General features: G+C 45.8%; 1 protein-coding gene across 3 annotated transcripts in view; it reads right to left on the bottom strand.

The window, feature by feature from the left end:
• Positions 1-2,049: 2,049 nt before the first annotated feature.
• Positions 2,050-18,971, bottom strand: part of ITGA3 (integrin subunit alpha 3) — a 37,736-nt gene continuing 20,814 nt past the window's right edge. For 2 of the 3 annotated variants that reach the window (XM_027872842.1, XM_027872844.1), the window contains 15 exons: positions 18,827-18,963; positions 17,853-18,002; positions 17,241-17,338; positions 16,852-16,999; positions 16,314-16,382; positions 14,641-14,720; positions 14,448-14,525; positions 14,052-14,154; positions 13,621-13,797; positions 13,228-13,350; positions 10,157-10,270; positions 9,511-9,609; positions 8,399-8,524; positions 7,821-7,969; positions 6,162-6,613 (listed from right to left, as the gene is read on the bottom strand). In XM_027872842.1, the coding sequence (XP_027728643.1) occupies positions 7,859-7,969; positions 8,399-8,524; positions 9,511-9,609; positions 10,157-10,270; positions 13,228-13,350; positions 13,621-13,797; positions 14,052-14,154; positions 14,448-14,525; positions 14,641-14,720; positions 16,314-16,382; positions 16,852-16,999; positions 17,241-17,338; positions 17,853-18,002; positions 18,827-18,963 (1,613 nt within the window). In that variant the 3' untranslated portion in view covers positions 6,162-6,613; positions 7,821-7,858. Of the gene's footprint in view, positions 2,485-6,161; positions 6,614-7,820; positions 7,970-8,398; positions 8,525-9,510; positions 9,610-10,156; positions 10,271-13,227; positions 13,351-13,620; positions 13,798-14,051; positions 14,155-14,447; positions 14,526-14,640; positions 14,721-16,313; positions 16,383-16,851; positions 17,000-17,240; positions 17,339-17,852; positions 18,003-18,826; positions 18,964-18,971 lie in introns of those variants that run through there. The other variant, XM_027872843.1, reaches the window with a different exon arrangement.

Genomic DNA, 18,971 nt, shown 5'->3' with positions numbered 1-18,971 from the left:
CTCCAAAGGCTCACATAAATTACGTAAGCTCATCCTATTGATTCCACTTGATTAATCCTTCTTACATAAGCATCCAATTAAGCATATGGCAGCCAGATGTTGAAGTGGATAGAGTGCCAGGGCTGGAGTCAGGAAGACTCATTTTCTTGAGTTCAAATCTGGTCTCAGATACTTACTAGCTGTCTGACCCTGGGCAAGTCACTTAACTCTGCCTCAGTTTCCTCATCTATAAAAGTTGCTGGAGAAGGAAATGGCAAACCACTCCAGTATCTTTGCCAAGAAAACCCTAAATGAGGTCACAAAGAGTTGGGCATGACTGAGATGAACAATTAAGAATATAAAGAAGGCTATACTGATAATATATACATATAATACAAAATATTATATATACATATGTAAATACATATAATAAGAAGGCACTGTCCTCTGTCTCAGTCAGATCACACTTGAGTATTGTATTGTGCTTGGCTCCAGTCTTTGCAAAGAAGGAAAGACATTGACAAAGTATTGCCAGCCCAGAGAAGGTGAACCAGGACAGTAAGAGAACTAGAGACTAATCATATGGGGATCCATTAAAGGAACTGGGACTTTTAGCTTGGAGAACAGAAAAATTAGGGGGAACAAGTTGGCTTTTTTCAAGTATTTGAAGGGCTGTCATAAACCAGAGGTGACAGATTTGTTCTGTTTGGACCCCATAGGGCAGAACTATGAGCAATGAGTAGAAATTGAAGAATTTTGGCTTGATATAAGAAGGAAAAAAACCATCTTAAGTGTAGGGGAATTGGTCTTTGACCAACCCTTTCCCCCCTAGACTACAGTATAATCAAAGTGTTAATGAAGGGTTCCACTTCTTAACAACGAGAACTTTCCAAAAGTGGAATGGGCAGCCTAGGGAGGTAATGGGCTTCCCCTCCTTGGAGTCCTCAAGTGAAGGGTGGATGACCACTTGTTGGGTATGTTATGGTGGGGCTTCCTTTCTTATAGAAGTTGGACTAGATGGATACTGAGCCCCTTCCATTTCTCAAATTCTGTGATAAAGCAACTCTAAAGACACCTCTAACTACCGATCCCTTTATAAAGTCTGCACACCTAAGTGAATCAACAGTCAATCCCACTGATTGACTGATGGACTGGCCCAAAGATGACCTGTACAAAATAGTCAGTTGGGACTTCCAGGGAGACAAAGCTTAGATTGGTTAGAGAATGAGACTCCTGCAGAGTAAGAATTCTCTCTCTCCTTCTTTAGCCATGAGGGCCATCACCAGTTGTCCGGAGTCCGCTGGACTCCGATGACTTTGGAGGAGAAAGTGAGGCTGATGACTTTGCACAGCTCCCTCACTTAAATCCAATTCACTTTCAAGTCATCATCCCCATGATGTCATTGGTCCTCTTCGAGAAAGGATGAACAACAACAATAATCTTTAGCTATGAAAGTGAGGGAGACATCCTAGTCATGAGTATGAGGCACAGAACAAAGGCGTACTCCACACAGACGCAGAAAAGCAATAACTCAAGAAAAGAAGCAGCTTCAGCTATTCCTTGAAGCTGGCAGCAGAGATTATGGAATCAAGAGAGAGCTGGTCCTGACAATCAAGAATCAAGCTATAGACAGGAACAGACACTGGGAGCCCAGCTGAGTAATCTACCCAGAAGAGACACTGAGCCCAAGGGTTGCTGCATGAGGGCTCCATGAAGAAAGGCCTTTTGGGCTCTGTAATACCAAGAACTATGAGTTGCCTTGGTCACTAGTGTTCTCTACACTGAATTCTCTATATGAGCCCATTCCCATGGATGCTATATTAATGGAAAAATATGTTCCACGGGTCTATGAACCCTTGGAAGTTCCCAAGATCCTTTCAGGGGGTCCTTGAGGTCAAAATTGTTTTCATAATAATGCTAAATTGTTACTTGCCTTTTACACTCTCATTCTCTCACAAATATACAAGGTAGTTTTCCAGAGGCTGCATGACTTGTGACTTAAAGATATAGCTGTAGACAGGAAGACTGAGTGTAGATTAAAAAAAAAAATATGTTCCAGAATTATGGAAAGAATGTTAACCTATTTGTTCTGATTATGCAATCTTAGTGAATGCCATTAAGAGCTCATTGTATCTACTGGCTGATTGTTAATTAGAAGCACACTGTTAGGGGCTTTTGGTTTATAGTGTTACAGTCTCAGAGCATTATCTCTAGAAATCAACATAGCAGCCATTCTCTGAGGACCTAACCCACAAGTTCAAGTGCATGTTGGGGGAATAGCTCTCAGAGTGGATGCTATACCACAATTAGAGCTATCCAAAAAAGGAACAGACTCCATCAGCAAGTAGTGAGTCCAAGACCTTGAAGTAGAGGCTAGATGGCCACTTGTTGGGCATGTCATAGAAGAGATTCCTGTTCCAGTGTGGGTTGGTCCAGTTGACCTTTGTGATCCCTTTTGGCTTCAAGATTCTATGATTCTGTCTTCATCCTTATTCACTCACCAAGCTGAATGGGGGTGTCAACAGAAAAAGACAAAAAGGGGTCCAGGATTGGGGTTAGGAAGTAGGAGGTCAGATTATCTCTTTGCTTGAAGGCTCCTCCCCCTCACCCATTGTCTATTAGTTGGACTAGTCAATTTCCAATCCTAAATCTATGATCCTATAATGCTCAGAAGCCTCCCAACTAAGGTCACTCGGCCAAGGTCAAAATGCTTAATGCTCCCTTCTTGCTGGTCTTCCCTAATTTAATGTCAATTCATCCATTCCCTAGACACTCTCAAGTCCATTATGTACAATCTGTTCCATAGCCCTAGGAGTGGATATAAAGATTCAGGAGTCATCAGAATAGAGTTGTTAATTAACCTATAGGAGCTTTGAGGTCACTAAGTGAGAGAATGCAGAGAAAGAAGAAAACTCAGGATAGAACCTTGGGAAACACTCAGAGTAAGAGGTTGTAATGTGGACGTTAAGCCATCAAAAGAGACTGGTAAGGAGCAAACAGGTAGGAGGAAAACCATGGGAACAGGATCTCTAAAACCCAGAGAGGATTACCCAGTAGGAGAAGGTGGTCAGCAGAGTCAAAAGCTGCAGAGAAGTCAATCCACCAATCAATAAGCATGTATTAAGCTCCCACTATGTGCCAGGGACTGTACTAAGTGCTCAGGATACAAAAACAGTCAAGAATAAGGATTGAGAAAAGCCATGCAATTTGGCAATTAGGGAATCACTGGTAGCTTTGGAGAGAATTGAAGTGATGAGGTCAAATAGCCAGATTGCAAAGGGTTAAAAAGTGAGTGAAAGGAAGGGAACTGGAGGCAAGAAGTATATATAGCTTTTTTAGGAGTTTGGTTAAGCACCAGTTGTGCATTTCCAATGGCCAATTGGATGTTTCCACTGGTTGTCTCATAGGCCTTTCTTTCTTTCTTTTTTGAGGCAATCAGGATTAAATGACTCGCCCAGGGTCACACAGCTAGTAAGTATCTGAGGCTGGATTTAAACTCAGGTCCTCCTAACTCTAGGGTCAGTGTTCTATCCACCGCACCACCTAGCTGCCCTTCCATAGGCCTTTCAAACTCTCATTATGCCCACGAAACCCACCTTCTGCACTTCTCTATTTCTGGAGAGGTCATCACCATCCTTTCAGGTTCACAACCTCAGCATCATACTTGACTTCATTAGACATCATCCCCCAAATCTAATCAGTTGCCAAATTTTGTTTCCACCTCCACAAAATTTCTTGCATCTATTCCCTTTTCTCTCCTTATATGGCCAACATCCCAGTTATCTCTAGCATTGACTGTTAAAACAGCTTCCTAATTGTCTTCCTCACTTCCAGTCTCTCCTTTCTCCAATCTGTCCTGCACAGGGTGGCCACAGTAATTTTCCTAAAATGCAGATCTGACCATGCCACTCCTCCATTCAATAAACTCCAAGGGCTCCCTATTGTCTCTAGGATCAAATATGTATTCTTCCGCTTAGTTTTTAAAGCCCTTCACAATCCAATCCTAACAAACTTTTTCAACCTTATTCAGTGGTGTCTAACTCTCCCTGACCCTATTTTGGGGTTTCCTTAGCAAGGATACTGGAGTGGTTTGCCATTTCCTTCTCCAACTCATTTGACAGATGAGGAAACTGAGGGCAACTTGTCCAGGGTCACACAGCCAGTCTGAAGCTGGATTTGAACTCATGAAGATTTCCCGATTCCAAACCCAGTGCTCTATCCACTTCACCAGCTAGCTGACATACATTATTATATGTCATTTCCCCTCCCACACTTGTTGGTCCTAGAATACTAGGCTTCATGCTATTTTTCACACTGGACACTTCACCTCCCATCTCCTTGCCTCTGCACTGGCCATCTCCCATGACTGGAAATTACTCCTACCTAGCCACTACCTCTTAGATTCCCATTTCTTTCAGAATGCTATTCCTGCACAACCTTCTATATGAAGCCTTTCCCAACCTTCCCACCAACTGGTGTCCTCTCACCCCTCAAATCTGCCTTGTTTGTATTTTGTGTAAATAGGTATGTGCCATTTCCCCTAAAGAATGTACAAGCTTCTTGAGGACAAGTCATTTTTGTCTTTGTATTCCCATCGTGACTAATCAACATTGCTTGATTTATTTCCATTGATTGGTCCCACCCATCAGCCTTTGATTTTCCTGAGTGTAGGACCTAGGATCTCTCAGAGGGCAGAGATGGGGTCTCCCCCATCAGAAAGGGAGACCCATGATGGCCCCTGCACAAGACTCCATCCCCTGGTGGCAGATGGTGCTTGATACAAGTGGGTCAATAGCATGAGATACTCTATCTTACAAATCAGAAGCAATTTATTGGTTGCCACCAGAAGCCTATATACAGTGAAGGCACAAGGATGGGGAGGGGGCTCCCCTGCTACAGTACCATGGAAGGGGGGGTATAGTGGGCCCAGGGGAGGGAAACAAACAGTAGCTTTTAACCCTAGCATCCAAGGAACCAGACTCGAGTGTGTTAACCTCAAGGTTCCTTTGACCTCCCTTGGGCAGAGGAGGGAAGTATTTTGTGTCTTAGCCCCAGTGCTGATAATCAAGACTTTGACCTCCAGGAACCACACTCTTCCCAGTGATCTCAGACCACTTCCACATGGTGAAAGGTTGGGGGAGGGGGGCAAAGTACAAGGGAGGAGTGGAGAAGCAGCTGTCATGGAGAGTAGTGGTGGAGGGAGAGGTCCAGCTGGGGAGGGCAAGGGCTTGTTTCCAAAGCCCCAGGCCCTACTCTACATTCATTCAGTCGTCTGTTTCTCTCAACTCACCTTCTTCCCCTCATTTGCCCTGCTGAGATCCAGGGATGGACATTGCCATTTTTCCTTTTCCACCCCTAGTGAGGCAGAAAGGTAGGGTGGAGAAGTGATGGCCATTCTCATCTCATACACAGCCCACCTCACCAATCCCCCAGCTTTCTTCCAAGTCTCCCCGATCTGATCACATCAACACCATCGCCTTGTATATCTTTCACTGTGGACAGTAACCATTGTCAAGCAGCAATCTTGTTTCTAACCTTCCTGTTGAATGCTACATTCTCTGCAGGTTCAATCTGTGACCAAGAGGGAGAATGGAGCAAGCCTTTGAGAGCGGCTATGAAGGAAGTCCTTTTGGTTGGTCAAAGACCTGTCAATTTCCTCCCCACCTTAGAAGTTTCTCTTTTGCTGTTAGTGAATGGCCAGTGGCCTTAGATGGGGGTCATATCTGGCCCAACTTGAGCAGTCATCATTGCCCCCCAAGAAGAATCAGTCCAGTGGCTATGGCTCAAATTAGGTCCAGTGTGAATGTCAAGAGTGATTCTTTCCCCAGAAGACTTGGGGGTTTTCATTCTTCCTGACCCCAAGGGATCAGGGGGTTAAGCAACATTATGGAGGAGGTAGGAAGAGAATGGGGAGGGACATCCAGGTTTTGGCACCAGCAAAGACTGGGATATTCCATGCATGGTCACATGTATGCAAGTAAATCCCTTGAACATGTACATGGGATCACATGTATGCAGGGACAAGGGGTAGTATGAACATGGCCATAGCAAGTGTCCACAGTCCCTCCTCACCTAAAAGGCAGGAAATGGAGCCTAGAGGAGGGAGGGATGAATAATCAGCACGTGTGTATGTGGAGTGAGGGAGAAGGGGGGACAGAGGGGGACAGGGAGGGGGAGAGGGGAAGAGAGGAAGAGAGGGGAAGAGGGGAACAGGGGGAGGGAGGTAGAGAATGAGAGAGAGAGACAGAGAATGGGGAGAGGCAAGGGATTATGTTTAGGAAGGTAAGGGAAGGCACTTCCCTGGCCATAGTGGTGGGAGGAGATGGAGAAAAGAATCCTGGACCTAAAGGTGCCAAGGACCAAGTGGCGCCCTCTGCAGGCAGCAGGAGGCATAACTTAAGATAAATAGAACGGAAAGGGATGGGATTTGGGGAAGTGGGTAGTGAAGACAAACACGGATGAAAGTTTAGGAAAAATATCAGTAGTATCGGTCCCGATCCTGCCAGTTGGTGACCCAGTGCTTCTTGGGGGGCAATGTGCTCCCTGGGGGTGGGTACCTCTCCTCCTCCCGAATCCGCACAGCATGGTACTTTGGCATGATCCGGTAATAATGGGTCCGTTTGAAGAAATCACACTATACAGGTTGTCAGGAGGGAATGAACAGAAAGTAGAGAATCCCCAAGGAGGGAAGAGAGAAAATAAGGAATGTTAGTACCTAGTCATCCAGCTATTCCAAGCTACCAGGCCAGATGTGCTCCAAGGGGAGTGGGTCCTTGCCCTCCCCTACCCAGTCTTCCTGCAGAACTCCCCCTTCTCTCTACTTTCCTCTTCCCAAAGAAAACATGGTTTAGCCTTTGGTACCAGCTTTTCCAGAGCCCTTCCAGACAGTTCCCTCTACTCCCTTCACCAAGTCAGGAACTCTTGAAACTCAGGGACTTCCCTTCCCACAACCCAAAATTGCTTACCACCATCCACCCCATCCCTCCCCTCCCTTAGCAGGGGACCTGCTGGATAAAGAGGAAGAGGAATTGAAAGAAATAGGCAGAATGGAGCAGAAGGAAAGTAGAGATGGAGGGACAGAAACTGAGGTTCTTGGGTGGGAGTGTTGCAGGGAGAAAGGAAAGGGTCAGTCAGGAAAGAGATTCTAGCAATTCCAAGCAGGGCAACTGAAGGAAAAGCCTAATAATAATAATAATAATAATAATATATGGCCCCAGGGAGATTCTTTAAAAAGCATTAGATCATCCGGCATAAAACGTATCCAATAATTCTCTGCCTCTTCCAGGGATCCCACTTGGCTTTGGGCCTGGGGGGAAGGGACAAAGATGGGCCTAGAAATTTGTTTCAGAATCGGAGAAGGCTGTGAGGAAAGGACCTACTCCCAGTGTCTTCTCCAGTTCTAAAAGATATACAGGTTCTGCCCAGGCTGGAATGGAGCCCTAAAATGCTCAAACCCCTGTGGCCTTTCATACCTAAGGGCCTACCCCATTTCCACTTCTCTGGTTCAGAGGGCAAGCTATGAAACTTGGAAGGAGACAAGCTAGCCCCCTTCAGGGGCACGGGGAGTGAGATGGGTATGCAGAATAGGGGAAAGGAACCCTGGATGTGTGTTTTTATAGTCTTCCACTAGGCCATCAAAGTCTTTTCTCTTCGCAAAGCAGGTATCTAAAGCCAAAGTGAAGAGGGGAAATCTGGAGACACCCTGGAAGAGTATGTGACATGAAGAGGGAATCAGAGGAAGAGAAGACAGGACAGACTCTGCCCCACAAAGGCTGTAGGGAGCTGAGAGGAAGAGGGTTCTCTTGATTTGGGTTTTGTTAGTTTTCAATGCAAGGATTTACCCGGGGTGTGTGTGGGGTGGGGAGGGATGGGTCTCCCCTCAGTAGTCGTCGGTCAGCCTCTCCGTCTCAGAAGGCTGGCTCTTCATCTCCGCCTTTTGCCCTTTGGCTTCATACAGGGCCCGAGTGCTAGCTCGTTTGAAGAAGCCACACTGTGGGGGAGGGCGATGCAGAGTCAAAGGGTGGGGTGGGCCTGGGTGTGTCCCCATCTGAGAGGGTGAGGGGAGTTGCAAAGATGCAAGGGTTGGAGGATGGGACATTTAGGTCCCATTCCTTGGGCCAGGAGGGGCTTGGGAGACCTGGATCCCATCACTAGGACTGTGGTGGTCATAGGGATACAGCTGGGGCTAGAGTCTGTGGACTCCTTAGATCCTCTTCTCCAACTCTGAACTGTATCTCTTAACAAGAGCTTTTACCTTCACTGATGCTACTGGGGCAATATCTAACGTGGGGACTAGAAAGAAATAGGGAGGGCGGGGAGATGGGAAAGAAGGGAGTAGGAAAGGGAGAAAGGAGGGGGAAGGGGACCTGAGGGGATGGAATGAACAGGGAGGGGGATGGGTGTGGAGTAGGGCGCCTACCTTCCAAAGCAAGAGGATGATAAGCCCCAATAGTAACAGCCCAGCTCCCACAGAAACTAGGACCAGCCAAAGTTCAATCTCAGCAGGGAGTTCTTCGGTCAGCTCTGAGTCAATGTCCACAGAAAACTGGAGTGGGTGAATGGGCATGGACAGAAGAATGGAGAAAGGCCATTTAACCTGACTCCTTACCTTCCCCCACCACGCCCCCAATTCCTTTCTTCCCAGACCTGAGCCATTAGGCCCTGCAGTTTGGCTGCCTCCCAGAAGGGGGCGCCTGGAGGCTGAGGAAAAATTCCTGTCTGACCTGCAAAGGTCAGTCTGTCCATCTCCGTGATGCCCACAACTGGAGAAGAATCTCTCCCATGTACAAGACCCTCATGTCCCCTTCTTCCCCCACCCCCAATTCCTGCCTCTAGCATGTACACACACAAATGAGAAGATTCCATTGCTGTTAAAGATCATTTGTACTCCCTTATCTTAACTCAAAGATGGGGAACCTGTGACCTTGAGGCCACATGTAGCCCTCTAGGTCCTCAAGTGTGGCCCTTTGATTGAATCCAAACTTCAGTGATTCAGTAAAAGGGCCACACTTGAGGACCTAGAGGGCCTGGCTGCCAGGCCACAGGTTCCCCACCCCTGCCTTAACCTTTTGAGTTATGGTGTAAGGAAAAGAACCTTAGATTGGGAGTTAAGGTGCTAGGTTCTCCTTATGACCATTACTACTACCTAGCTTTGTGCAAGCCCCTTTACCTTGCAAGTTCTTTTCTTTTTTTCTTTTTGGCTAGGCAATGTGATTAAGTGACTTGCCCAGGGTCACACAGCTAGTAAATGTCAAGTGTCTGAGGTCAGATTTGAACTCAGGTCCTCCTGACTCCAGGGCCAGTGCTCTATCCACTGCACCACCTAGCTGCCCTTGAGCCTCAATTTCTTAAGAATGATGCCATCTGCCCCTGCATTCCTTTACAGGCAGAGACCAGAAGGGGAAAAGCCAAGATTGCCAAGATAATGGTTATGGGAGGGCTTTGGAAAGTACCGTATAAATAAAACCTTCTGTGAGTGAACAGGCAAGAAATGAAAGTAAGCAAACCCTTTTATTGCTGTTTGTGACTCACCCACGTCGTCTTGTTTTCCATACTGATGGTCAGGATGTCGGTTCGGAGGAAGAGTGTGGCCCAGCCATCCACCCTGACCCTGTCAAAATCACTGTAATCCTGCAATGGAAGGCAGGGTGAAGTAAGAGAGAGAGCCAGTGTTCCTCATGACTCTGGCCCCCCCAAAAATCAAAACTCTTATGCCCAGACAGCATCAACAAAGGCCCAACCGTATGGGCAGATTCAGTAGAGAAGGTTCTCGCATGCTCGGGTCCGTGACCCATCTCCACAGACTGACTGATAAGCTCCCCTCTGTTCACCCCAATGTTTCTGTAGTCAGTCTTCCCCTCTACCTACAGGCACACTGAATAAATCCAAAACATCAAAGACATCTCACACATGGACAAAATTATGCAGATACATGTGAACTAAAGTTCATACACACTTGCCACACCATTACACACAGTCACATGGCAATGACCCAGAGGGAGCCAAATGAAGGTATCAGGCGGGCATCCATAATGGCTGGGCCAGGATGATGGGCCCTGCTGGGACATGCCTGGCTAGGTTAGTTCATTCTTTCCCTCTTGTCTCCCCAAAATGCCCAAGATAGAAGGGGTGGCACTGGAGCTTAGACTCCTCTGCCCCACCTAGGATGATCACTAACCTCAATGAAGGTGCTGTTCCACACTCGTGCCTGCACCGTCATGGTAGAGGGTACTGAGACATCAGGAATCTGGCATTCAAGCCACACACAGTGAGCACGACCATTGGCACAGGACTGGATTGAACAGAGAACAAATAAGAGAATCTTCTCCAAGTAACTCAGCCTTCCTTTCACAGACATTCCCCTCATGATCTTTGTTCTCTCTACCTAGTACACATCCGTATATGCTCCATATATGCATCCACATAGCCAGACAACTGGGCCTTCACATCTCCATATCCGTCTATTGATTAATCCAATATGAATATTAAGTGCCTACTATGTACCAAATACCTAATTAGTCACCAGAGACAAGAAGATGAAAAAGAAAGTTGATATATTTGAGGAGAGACTTGAATAGACTGATCCACCACAACCTATGTGCCCATTCAAACTTCCCTTCTTTTCCAACCCTGCTTCTCCATATTCTACTCCTCAAAGCTTTCCCTGACCCTTCCCAACCAGCCTTGCTCCCTCTATCTGAAACATTTTTAACCTCATCTGGGCAGCTAGGTGGCATAGTGAATAGATCACCAGACTTGGAATAAGGAAGACTCTCATCTTCCTGAGCTCAAATCTGACTGGGTTCCTGAATTCAACTCTGGCCTTAGACACTTACTAGCTGTGATTCCTGAATTCAAATCTAGCCTCAGATTCTTACTAGCTGTGTGACCCTGGGCAAGTCACTTAACCCTGTTTACCTTAGTTTCTTCATCTGTCAAATGAGCTGAAGAAAGACAATGGCAAACCACTCCAGTATCTTTACCAAGAAAACACCAAATGGAGTCTTGAAGAGTTGGATATAATTGAAAAATGACTGAACAACTGCATTCATTTGGGCCTCTGTCCTTTCTCCCCCATCTCCTCCCTCAGACTAGGAGCTTGCCAGCACAAGTCAAGAAAGGTCAAAAACAAAAGCATGACCCTGCCCCAACTGTGGGCAGTCCCTCTTTCTCCGTTCTGAAAGAATGAGGGTATGAATCATCAGGAGGAGGGTCTTCAGATCACTTCACAACAGTTAAGAGGCGGGGTCAAAAGAGTAATTTGAGTAGGTTTAGGAGAAGATTAAGTGACCTGGTGGAGAAGAATGTTCTCACTGTACTAGGTAGATAGAACCCAAAGCTAAAACTGACCTTTAACATAATCTTTCCCTTATTCTGGATTCTTATAAATCTTACATCAAATTACTTTATTTCAGAGACATAATAATAACAATGGCTATATAAATGCAGCCCTTTGAGGTCTGTAAAGTGCTTTACGGATGTCTCATTTGATCCTCACAACAACCTTGGGAGATAGGTGCTATTATTATTTCCATTTTGCAGATGAGGAAACTGAGACAGGTGAAGTGATTTGCCCAGAGTCACATGGATAGTAAATGTCTGAGGCTGGATTTGAACTCATGTCTTCCTGACTAGGAATATCCCACTCTTCTACCTACTTTAAGATATCCAAGGGCATAGGGTAGGGCGTGGGTCACTTTGGACATTTCTCTTTCTAAATTAGAAATGCTTGGATTAAGTAATGTTAAATTTATCCCCAAAAATTATTTCTGGGAGATTTGTGGCTAAAATAAATAAATAAAGGCTGGACAAGTGAAATTCCAGAATTTTAGCAATGGAAGGATTCTAGACAGTTACATCTCTGCTTGAATACATACTTCCATTACTTTACTAAGAAGCTGTTCTCATTTTCAGATAACTAATTCTTAGCAAGTTTCCCCTATATTAAGCAGCATCTTCTACCCTTGTGGTCCTAAATTGTACCATCTGGATCCAAGCAGAATGAATCTAATTCCTTTTCCATATGACAGCATAAATACTTAAACACCTTAATTACCTTTAATACTTAAGGTAACTTACTTAATACTTTAAAAATGTAAATACTTAAATATAATAACTTAAGTACTTAAGGGCTGCCATTGGATTCTAAGTATTCTTTTCCTTAGACTAAACACCCCTGACTCCTTCAACTGATCCTTCCATGGCATGATTTTCAGGTCTCCTGCTCCACATTATCCTAACCCTAACCCCAGTGGCCTCTCCCATTATCTTCTTAATTATAGTAGAAGGAACATTATATTTGAATCTATGTCTGCTACTCTTTCAACCTGAACAAGTTGCTTAGTTTCTCTTTATTTGTTTCCAGTAAAAAATGCACCGTGTGACTTTTCAAGACCTTAACCTGGCCCTTTCCCACCTTTCCAGTTTTTTTACATCTTACTCTCCACATAGTCTTTGATCACTCCACCTCCCACTAGCCCTTCCATCCTTGGGGCATCATATTCCCTATCAGCCTTTCATGATGACGACTTCTTTAACCCATGACCTCTCAACCAACCCCAACTCTTCCAAAAAGGCCCAACTTCTTCCCTACCACCATCTTTCTGACCCAACACCTTTCCTCACCCCAGAACTTTCCATACCTGGAATTCCAAGGTGATAGGGCTCCACACATCAGTGGGGCCTTCAGAAGACTTCCCCATCTCCTGACTCCAGGCATTTTCTCTGTTGTCCTCCATGCCTATAATTTTCTCCCTCCTCATCTCTGCCTCCTGGCTTCCCTGGCTTCCTTCCAATCCTACTAAAATCCTACCCTACAAGAAGCCTTTCCCAGTACTCCTTAATGCTACAGCCTTTCCTCTGTTAATTATATCCAACTTATCTCACTTATATCTTGTTTGTGCATAGTTATTTACATGTTGTCTCCCCCATTAGAGACTGTGAGGTCTTTCAGACCAGGGACTATCTTTTTATTTTTAATTTCTTTATATCTCCAGCACTTACCACTGTGCCTGGCACACAGCAGGTGCATAATAAATACTTGTTGACTTTATTTGACTCGACATAACTTTCCTTCTCTTTAAAATGAAATGTTAGATTGGATGACCTCCAAGGCCCTTTTCTGCTATAAACCCTATGATGCTCTGAGTTTCTGTCCAGCCCCCATCATGTTTCTGGGGTTGAAGTAGGGGCTCTAGCTAGGTTGACATCAAATCCACCACACATCAGCCCCTTTCCCCAGACACTCACCAACAGAGTCTCTGACTCTGCCTTCTTGGAAGTGGCCAGGGTGATAGGAGGAGGTGCCTGTGATTCTCCAGGATCCAACTCCCTTCGCCATCGTCGATGGGAAGAGGCTTCATCCCTAGAAATCTGTTGGAAAGAACAGGACAGATAGGTAGGAAGAAAAGGAACAGAGGAAGGAAGGGGAAAAAAGGAGAAAAGGAGACCACATCACTGGGGAGAGGATAAAGGAGAAGAAAGGAGAGCCAGTCTGGCCCAAAGTAAAGGACCAGGGCAAATTTCAACAGCTGATGCTCAATGCCTCATTTTTCCAGGCAGAGTTAGCCCTTGGTAATTGGTAGAGGTGATATCTGGACCCCAGGTGAGCTAGGTAGGGGGAATGAGGAAAAATTTGCTTACAGTGAGGTTGAGAGGATTGATAAGGTCCCCAGGTGGCTGGCAATGCTGAGTTCCATTGCCCTGGATGATGATCTCGGTGGGGTACAGAAGCCATTTGCCATTACTAACTTCATAGGGCCATTCTAGCCCCAGGACCAGAGTTCCCAAAGCTGCCAGCCCCTCATCCATTGGGCCCACCTATGAGTAAAGAAGACCCCGGGAGGTATGTTAGTACCAAGGATAGCACTCCTTCTAATATCAGACCTGACATTACCACCTCCCACTAGCCCTTCCATCCTTGGGGCATCATATTCCCTATCAGCCTTTCATGATGACGACTTCTTTAACCCATGACCTCTTAACCAACCCCAGCTCTTCCAAAAAGGCCCAACTTCTTCCCTACCACCATCTTTCTGACCCAACACCTTTCCTCACCCCAGAACTTTCCATACCTGGAATTCCAAGGTGATAGGGCTCCCCACATCAGTGACATTTTTCATGCCTGCCTCTCCCATCACTGTTCCCCCAAAGTAACTCTGTAGCCGGTGATTCACCCTGTACAAGGACAGAGAGGAGTTTGAATGTGTGGGTTGGGGGAGGTGGACATGAGGGGAAGACAGGGACAGCAGGTACAAGTGAAAGAAAGGATAAATGAAGGAAATGGAGAAAATAGGAAACAGGAGACAGCTATGGAACAAAGAGAACAAAAGAGATAGGACATAGGATGGAGAAAACAAGATGGGAAATAGCACAAGGACAGTATTTGTGTGATGAGAGACTTGGGCTAAGGGAAAGGGTGTAGTTTGCAGAATATGTGGAGACACTGGGCAAGAAAAGGAGTTACCCACATGCTGAGTGAGGCCTGGAGTGCATAATCCACCTGTAGCATCAAGGTCACAGGCTTTAGGTTATCCTGGTGACTGGACCTAGGGAGATACAACAGGGTAGAGAATAGCAGAGGAAAGGCTTTCTCACCCATGACAGAGACTGAAAAGTCAGGGTGGAGTGCATCTTTATCCCACCCACCCCACTCCCACTCACGTGGAAAGCTGCAACTGAGCCTCGATGTCCTGAGTCTGCAGGGTGATACCCACAACCTCGAAGGCAATAGACAGCTCCATCTTTGAGGGGAAGGTGTAATGAGAGAGGTTAGTAGTCTCTGAATTCTTGTCCCCATGGTCAAAGGCAAGGTCAAGAAAGTATAATACTGGGAATATATTCATTCAGTATCCTTCCCCTTCTGAGGGTCTCTCTCCCCTCCTACCTCCACAACTTACTTTCTTCCTCTTCTACCCTCAACTCTCACTCTTTTCCCTTCCCTCTCTCTTTGTGCCCCTCATCCTCTACCAATGTCTGTGTTTTTAAGGCAGGAACTATTTTTTCTCCCTCTCTTTATATCTTTAGCCCTAAGTATAGTGCCAACTGTACTATCTACTAATGTAACATCCGTTTCAATGGCTTCTCTCTTTGAGACTATAGTTACTTCATATTTAAGAATGGAAGCTTAGGAAGTTACTATTGTCATCTGGAGAGTGTTAACTGTCCTGGCTGATTAAGACTTTGTGAAATCCTGGGAGAAAGAACTAAAGAGAACTTCTTGAGAGACTGTACAAGCTAACAGTCACGGAGGATGAGAAATGAGATTCTGAAAGAACTGTTTAACTTTGATCCTGCAGAGATGGCATCCCGTGAGAACTGATTTGTATCACTACAGACGCCAGCAGTTGCAACCTCTACTTAAAGGTTGCCTGGGCTGCGATTTTTCTTACAGATGTTACATTGTTGAAATATTTAAATATGTCTTTCTACTGTTTGTTACAGTAGTAATCAACTACACAATCAGTAACATTAATGTTATGTTATTTAAACCTGTGAAGGCGGAGGGAGAGGAGAGAAAGACGGAAGAACCAACAGACGAAGACAGAGAGAGAAGGAAAGAGACAGAGACAAAAAAGAGAGATGGAGGGAGAGAGAGAAGGGAAGAGGGGGAGGCGGAGGGAGCAGGGGAGAGAGGAAAACTGGGATAGAGAAGAAGGAAATTAGGATAGGGAGGGAGAGAGAAAGAAACAGACAGACACATGAGAGAGGGAGAAGGAAACACAGAAGACATTTCTCCAGTTTATTTAAAAACTGGAATGGGGGATCAGAGTTAATTAATAACAAGAGGTTGTGTGTTTCTATTAATTTATGAGGAAATACTAGAACATACCCCGTGATTGCCTCAGGGGGCAATATGAGCCAATAGCCATGAGAGGGGAGTGGGGGTTGTTGTGGTTGTCAGCTAATGCAGTGTATACACCTGATACCTACATGAGCTCCATGTGGGGATGTTCATCCCTAAATTTGCTAGAGGGATATCTGTGGAAATGAATGAATTTTCCCAGCCCATTCTCTATCCCTCTCATCTGATGCAACTACATGTTTCCTTCTACATTCTTGTATCTCTCCCTGTTTCTCTGGTTGTATGACATGGAGGAAATAGAAAGGGACAGAACAAAATAAATTCCTGTGCCAAAAGGACCCTGGCCAGCTAGGCTAGGATACCTTCCTGGGCTTCAGGAATACCAGGAAGGCTAAGAGAGCTTAGGCCCAAGGAAGATAGAATAGAGGCAGATGGAAACAAAGGGGTGGATCAAGGCACATCAATCTACCCTATCATTCAGTTTGGTTATAAGATTTATACTGGGGTCTGTATCCCTCCCTGAATCTCTCACCTTCTGGTTCCTCTTAAATGGGTTTCCCAGCTCACACACGATAGTCTCATTGGCCTGGCAGGCTCCAGCCTTTGGATGGGGATGAGACGGGAGAAAGATTTGGGGAACAGGGGCAGTTAGTCGGATTTGGTCCATCCCTTCCCAAAATACGCTTCAATGGTAGAGTCCCCTGACTCCCTACCTCCCACCCCTCCTCTACACACAAACAGGGAACAGCTGCTTTCTCCCCCTGTTGGATAACTTGAGAATCTCCATCTCAAGAAATTCTAGGTCCCGAGGCTAAGTGAGGGGAAGACAGCAAGGATGCCAGGCCAGCTCAGGTAGCATTCAACCAGTTCTTCTAGCCCAACCACAAATGGTAACACGGGGATTGTTTAGTAAACAGAGATGGAGGTGGGGGGTTGGGAAGAGGCACGTGGTGAATCCCAAAGCATTCAAATCAACATGCAAATGAACATGGATGGTGATATCCCTACTCTCCCATTCAGACCTCTGGAGGTTCCAATGAGTAACTGGGGATGACAATGGGCAGACTCACAGGGCGGATGGAGGAGATAAGTAAGGCTGGAAACAAAACTAAGGTGAGCAAGGCCTCATGAGCGTCCTCCCCAGCGCGATTCCTGCTGGGCATGTTGGTTATATTGATGTTCAAGTACAGCTTCCGGACATCCTTACTGTACTGGAGTCTAGAGGTTGAAAAGGAAAGAAGGCTGGGGAATGAGTCATCCTCTAACCTTCAGCTCCCTCTTGGCCAATCAGAGCCCACCCTGTGGGTGCCTCTTGGCCAATCTGATTCTATCTCCCCCAGCCCCTATTTGGCCAAGGAGGCCCAGTCCTTCCCCATTAGGTTCCACCAGTACAGTGAGGTATAGGTCTGGTCCCCTGATCCCTAAACTGATTATTCAGGGGCCCAGCCTGGTCCCTCACCTTTTAATGGGTTGTAGCCGTTCAGACAAGAAGGCAGCCTGAAGCTGTAAGTTACTATCACACTTGTTGTCAATACCACACTCCTTCTGGAACTGAATCTGGAGGTATGAAGACAGGAGGGAGGAAACAGTAATGGAGATAAAGGTTTTCATCTGAAGAGTGTTAAATGTCCTGGCTGATTAAGACTTTGTGAGACCCTGGGAGAAAGAACTAAAGAAAACTTCTTGAGAGACTGTACAAGCTAACAGTCATGGACGATGAGAAACAAGATTCTGAAAGAACTGTTTAACTTTGAACCCTGGAAATTCTAATGTCAGGGGAATAGTTGTCTTAGAAAGGGAATGTTGCTGCTCTGCCTCAAATCCACATGCAAAACAACATGACAGATAATGGATACTCCCCCCACCCCCATCCTTAGTCCTTGAAGGTCCTCTCAGGGGCAGGGTGCTCCTGGTCCTGAGTCCTGAAACAAATTTTATTACCCTCTCACTTCTCAGACCTATATTCTCAGCCACCTGACTCCCCAGGTCCTAGGCTCCTCTGTCCCTCCCCTTACTTAGCTTTTCTCCATGCCCTCCTCCTTGTATACTCCAAAATGCCTATTTAACTGACCTCTGTTTGGTTCTCTCGGGGCTGGGCCTCATTAAGGACAGGAAAGGCATCCAGGGAATGGAGTCCTAGGCGTGGGTGCTCAGGAAGCTTCTCTGGTAAGGAGTAGTTCATGAAGATGGAGATGGGGCGGAGCTTATCCCGAATACTGTCCTGGAAAAGGGAAGGGAAGCTGAGGATCATTCCCATCCACCCATAACTCCTTCCCTATTGGATCTTTCCTCCACAGAGACCTCCACATATAGCCCCTTGAGGATACCACCTCGGTAACCCAGAATCCTCTTAGTCTTCCACTCTAGGAAAGTGGCACATAATACTTAATAAAGTAATTAAGTCAGGTACATCATCATCATGGTACTAGCATTTATAAGGCACTTTTTAAGGTTTACAAAACACTTTACAAATATGATCTCATTTGATCCTCACAACAACCCTGTGTGGTATGTGTTAGCATTACCTCCATTTTACAGATGAGGAAACTGAGGTAGACAGCAGTTAAGAACTTAACAAATGCCTATTAACTTGACCTCACTCCAAGAATATTTAAAGGAAGGAAAGAAAGAAACAATAATTAAGTACCCACTCTGTACTAGGCACTGTTCAAACGCTTTATAAATATCTCAATTTGATCCTCACAACAATCCTGGGAGGTAGGTACAAGTTATTACCCCCATTTTACAAAGGAAGAAACTGAGACAAACAGGGTTAAGTGACTTGCTCAGGGGCACACCGCTAGTAAGTGTCTGAGGATAGATTTGAATTCACATCTTCCCGATTCTGTGCCTAGTATTCTTCACCCAGCTGGCTCCTAATATGAGGGCCACCCCTTCCTTGGACTCCCTATAGCCCAGCTCCTCCACCCACCCATCTGTGTCATCAGCTATTTGGCTGGAATGGTGTCAGCTACTTGAAATCATCTCAGATGGGAATGTTTTCACATAAACACACAAGAACACACACACCCGCCCATTCCTCACCACCAGAAGCAGATCAAGGGTTTGGCAGCGGGTGTCAGGCATGGAAAACAATCCATGGTAAACAGAAGAAGGACTCTTAGCAAACCGGACTCGGGGTGGGCGTCGATCTCGATCTGCCTCCAGGGTATATGCCAGGGCTGTGAGA

The sequence above is a fragment of the Vombatus ursinus genome, unplaced genomic scaffold (genome assembly GCF_900497805.2).
Source record: "Vombatus ursinus unplaced genomic scaffold, bare-nosed wombat genome assembly UNPS02014801.1, whole genome shotgun sequence".
In the NCBI taxonomy this organism is placed as follows: Eukaryota; Metazoa; Chordata; class Mammalia; order Diprotodontia; family Vombatidae; genus Vombatus; species Vombatus ursinus.
The sequence above is the reverse complement of the archived record's forward strand: the minus strand, read 5'-3'. Positions and strand labels throughout refer to the sequence as shown.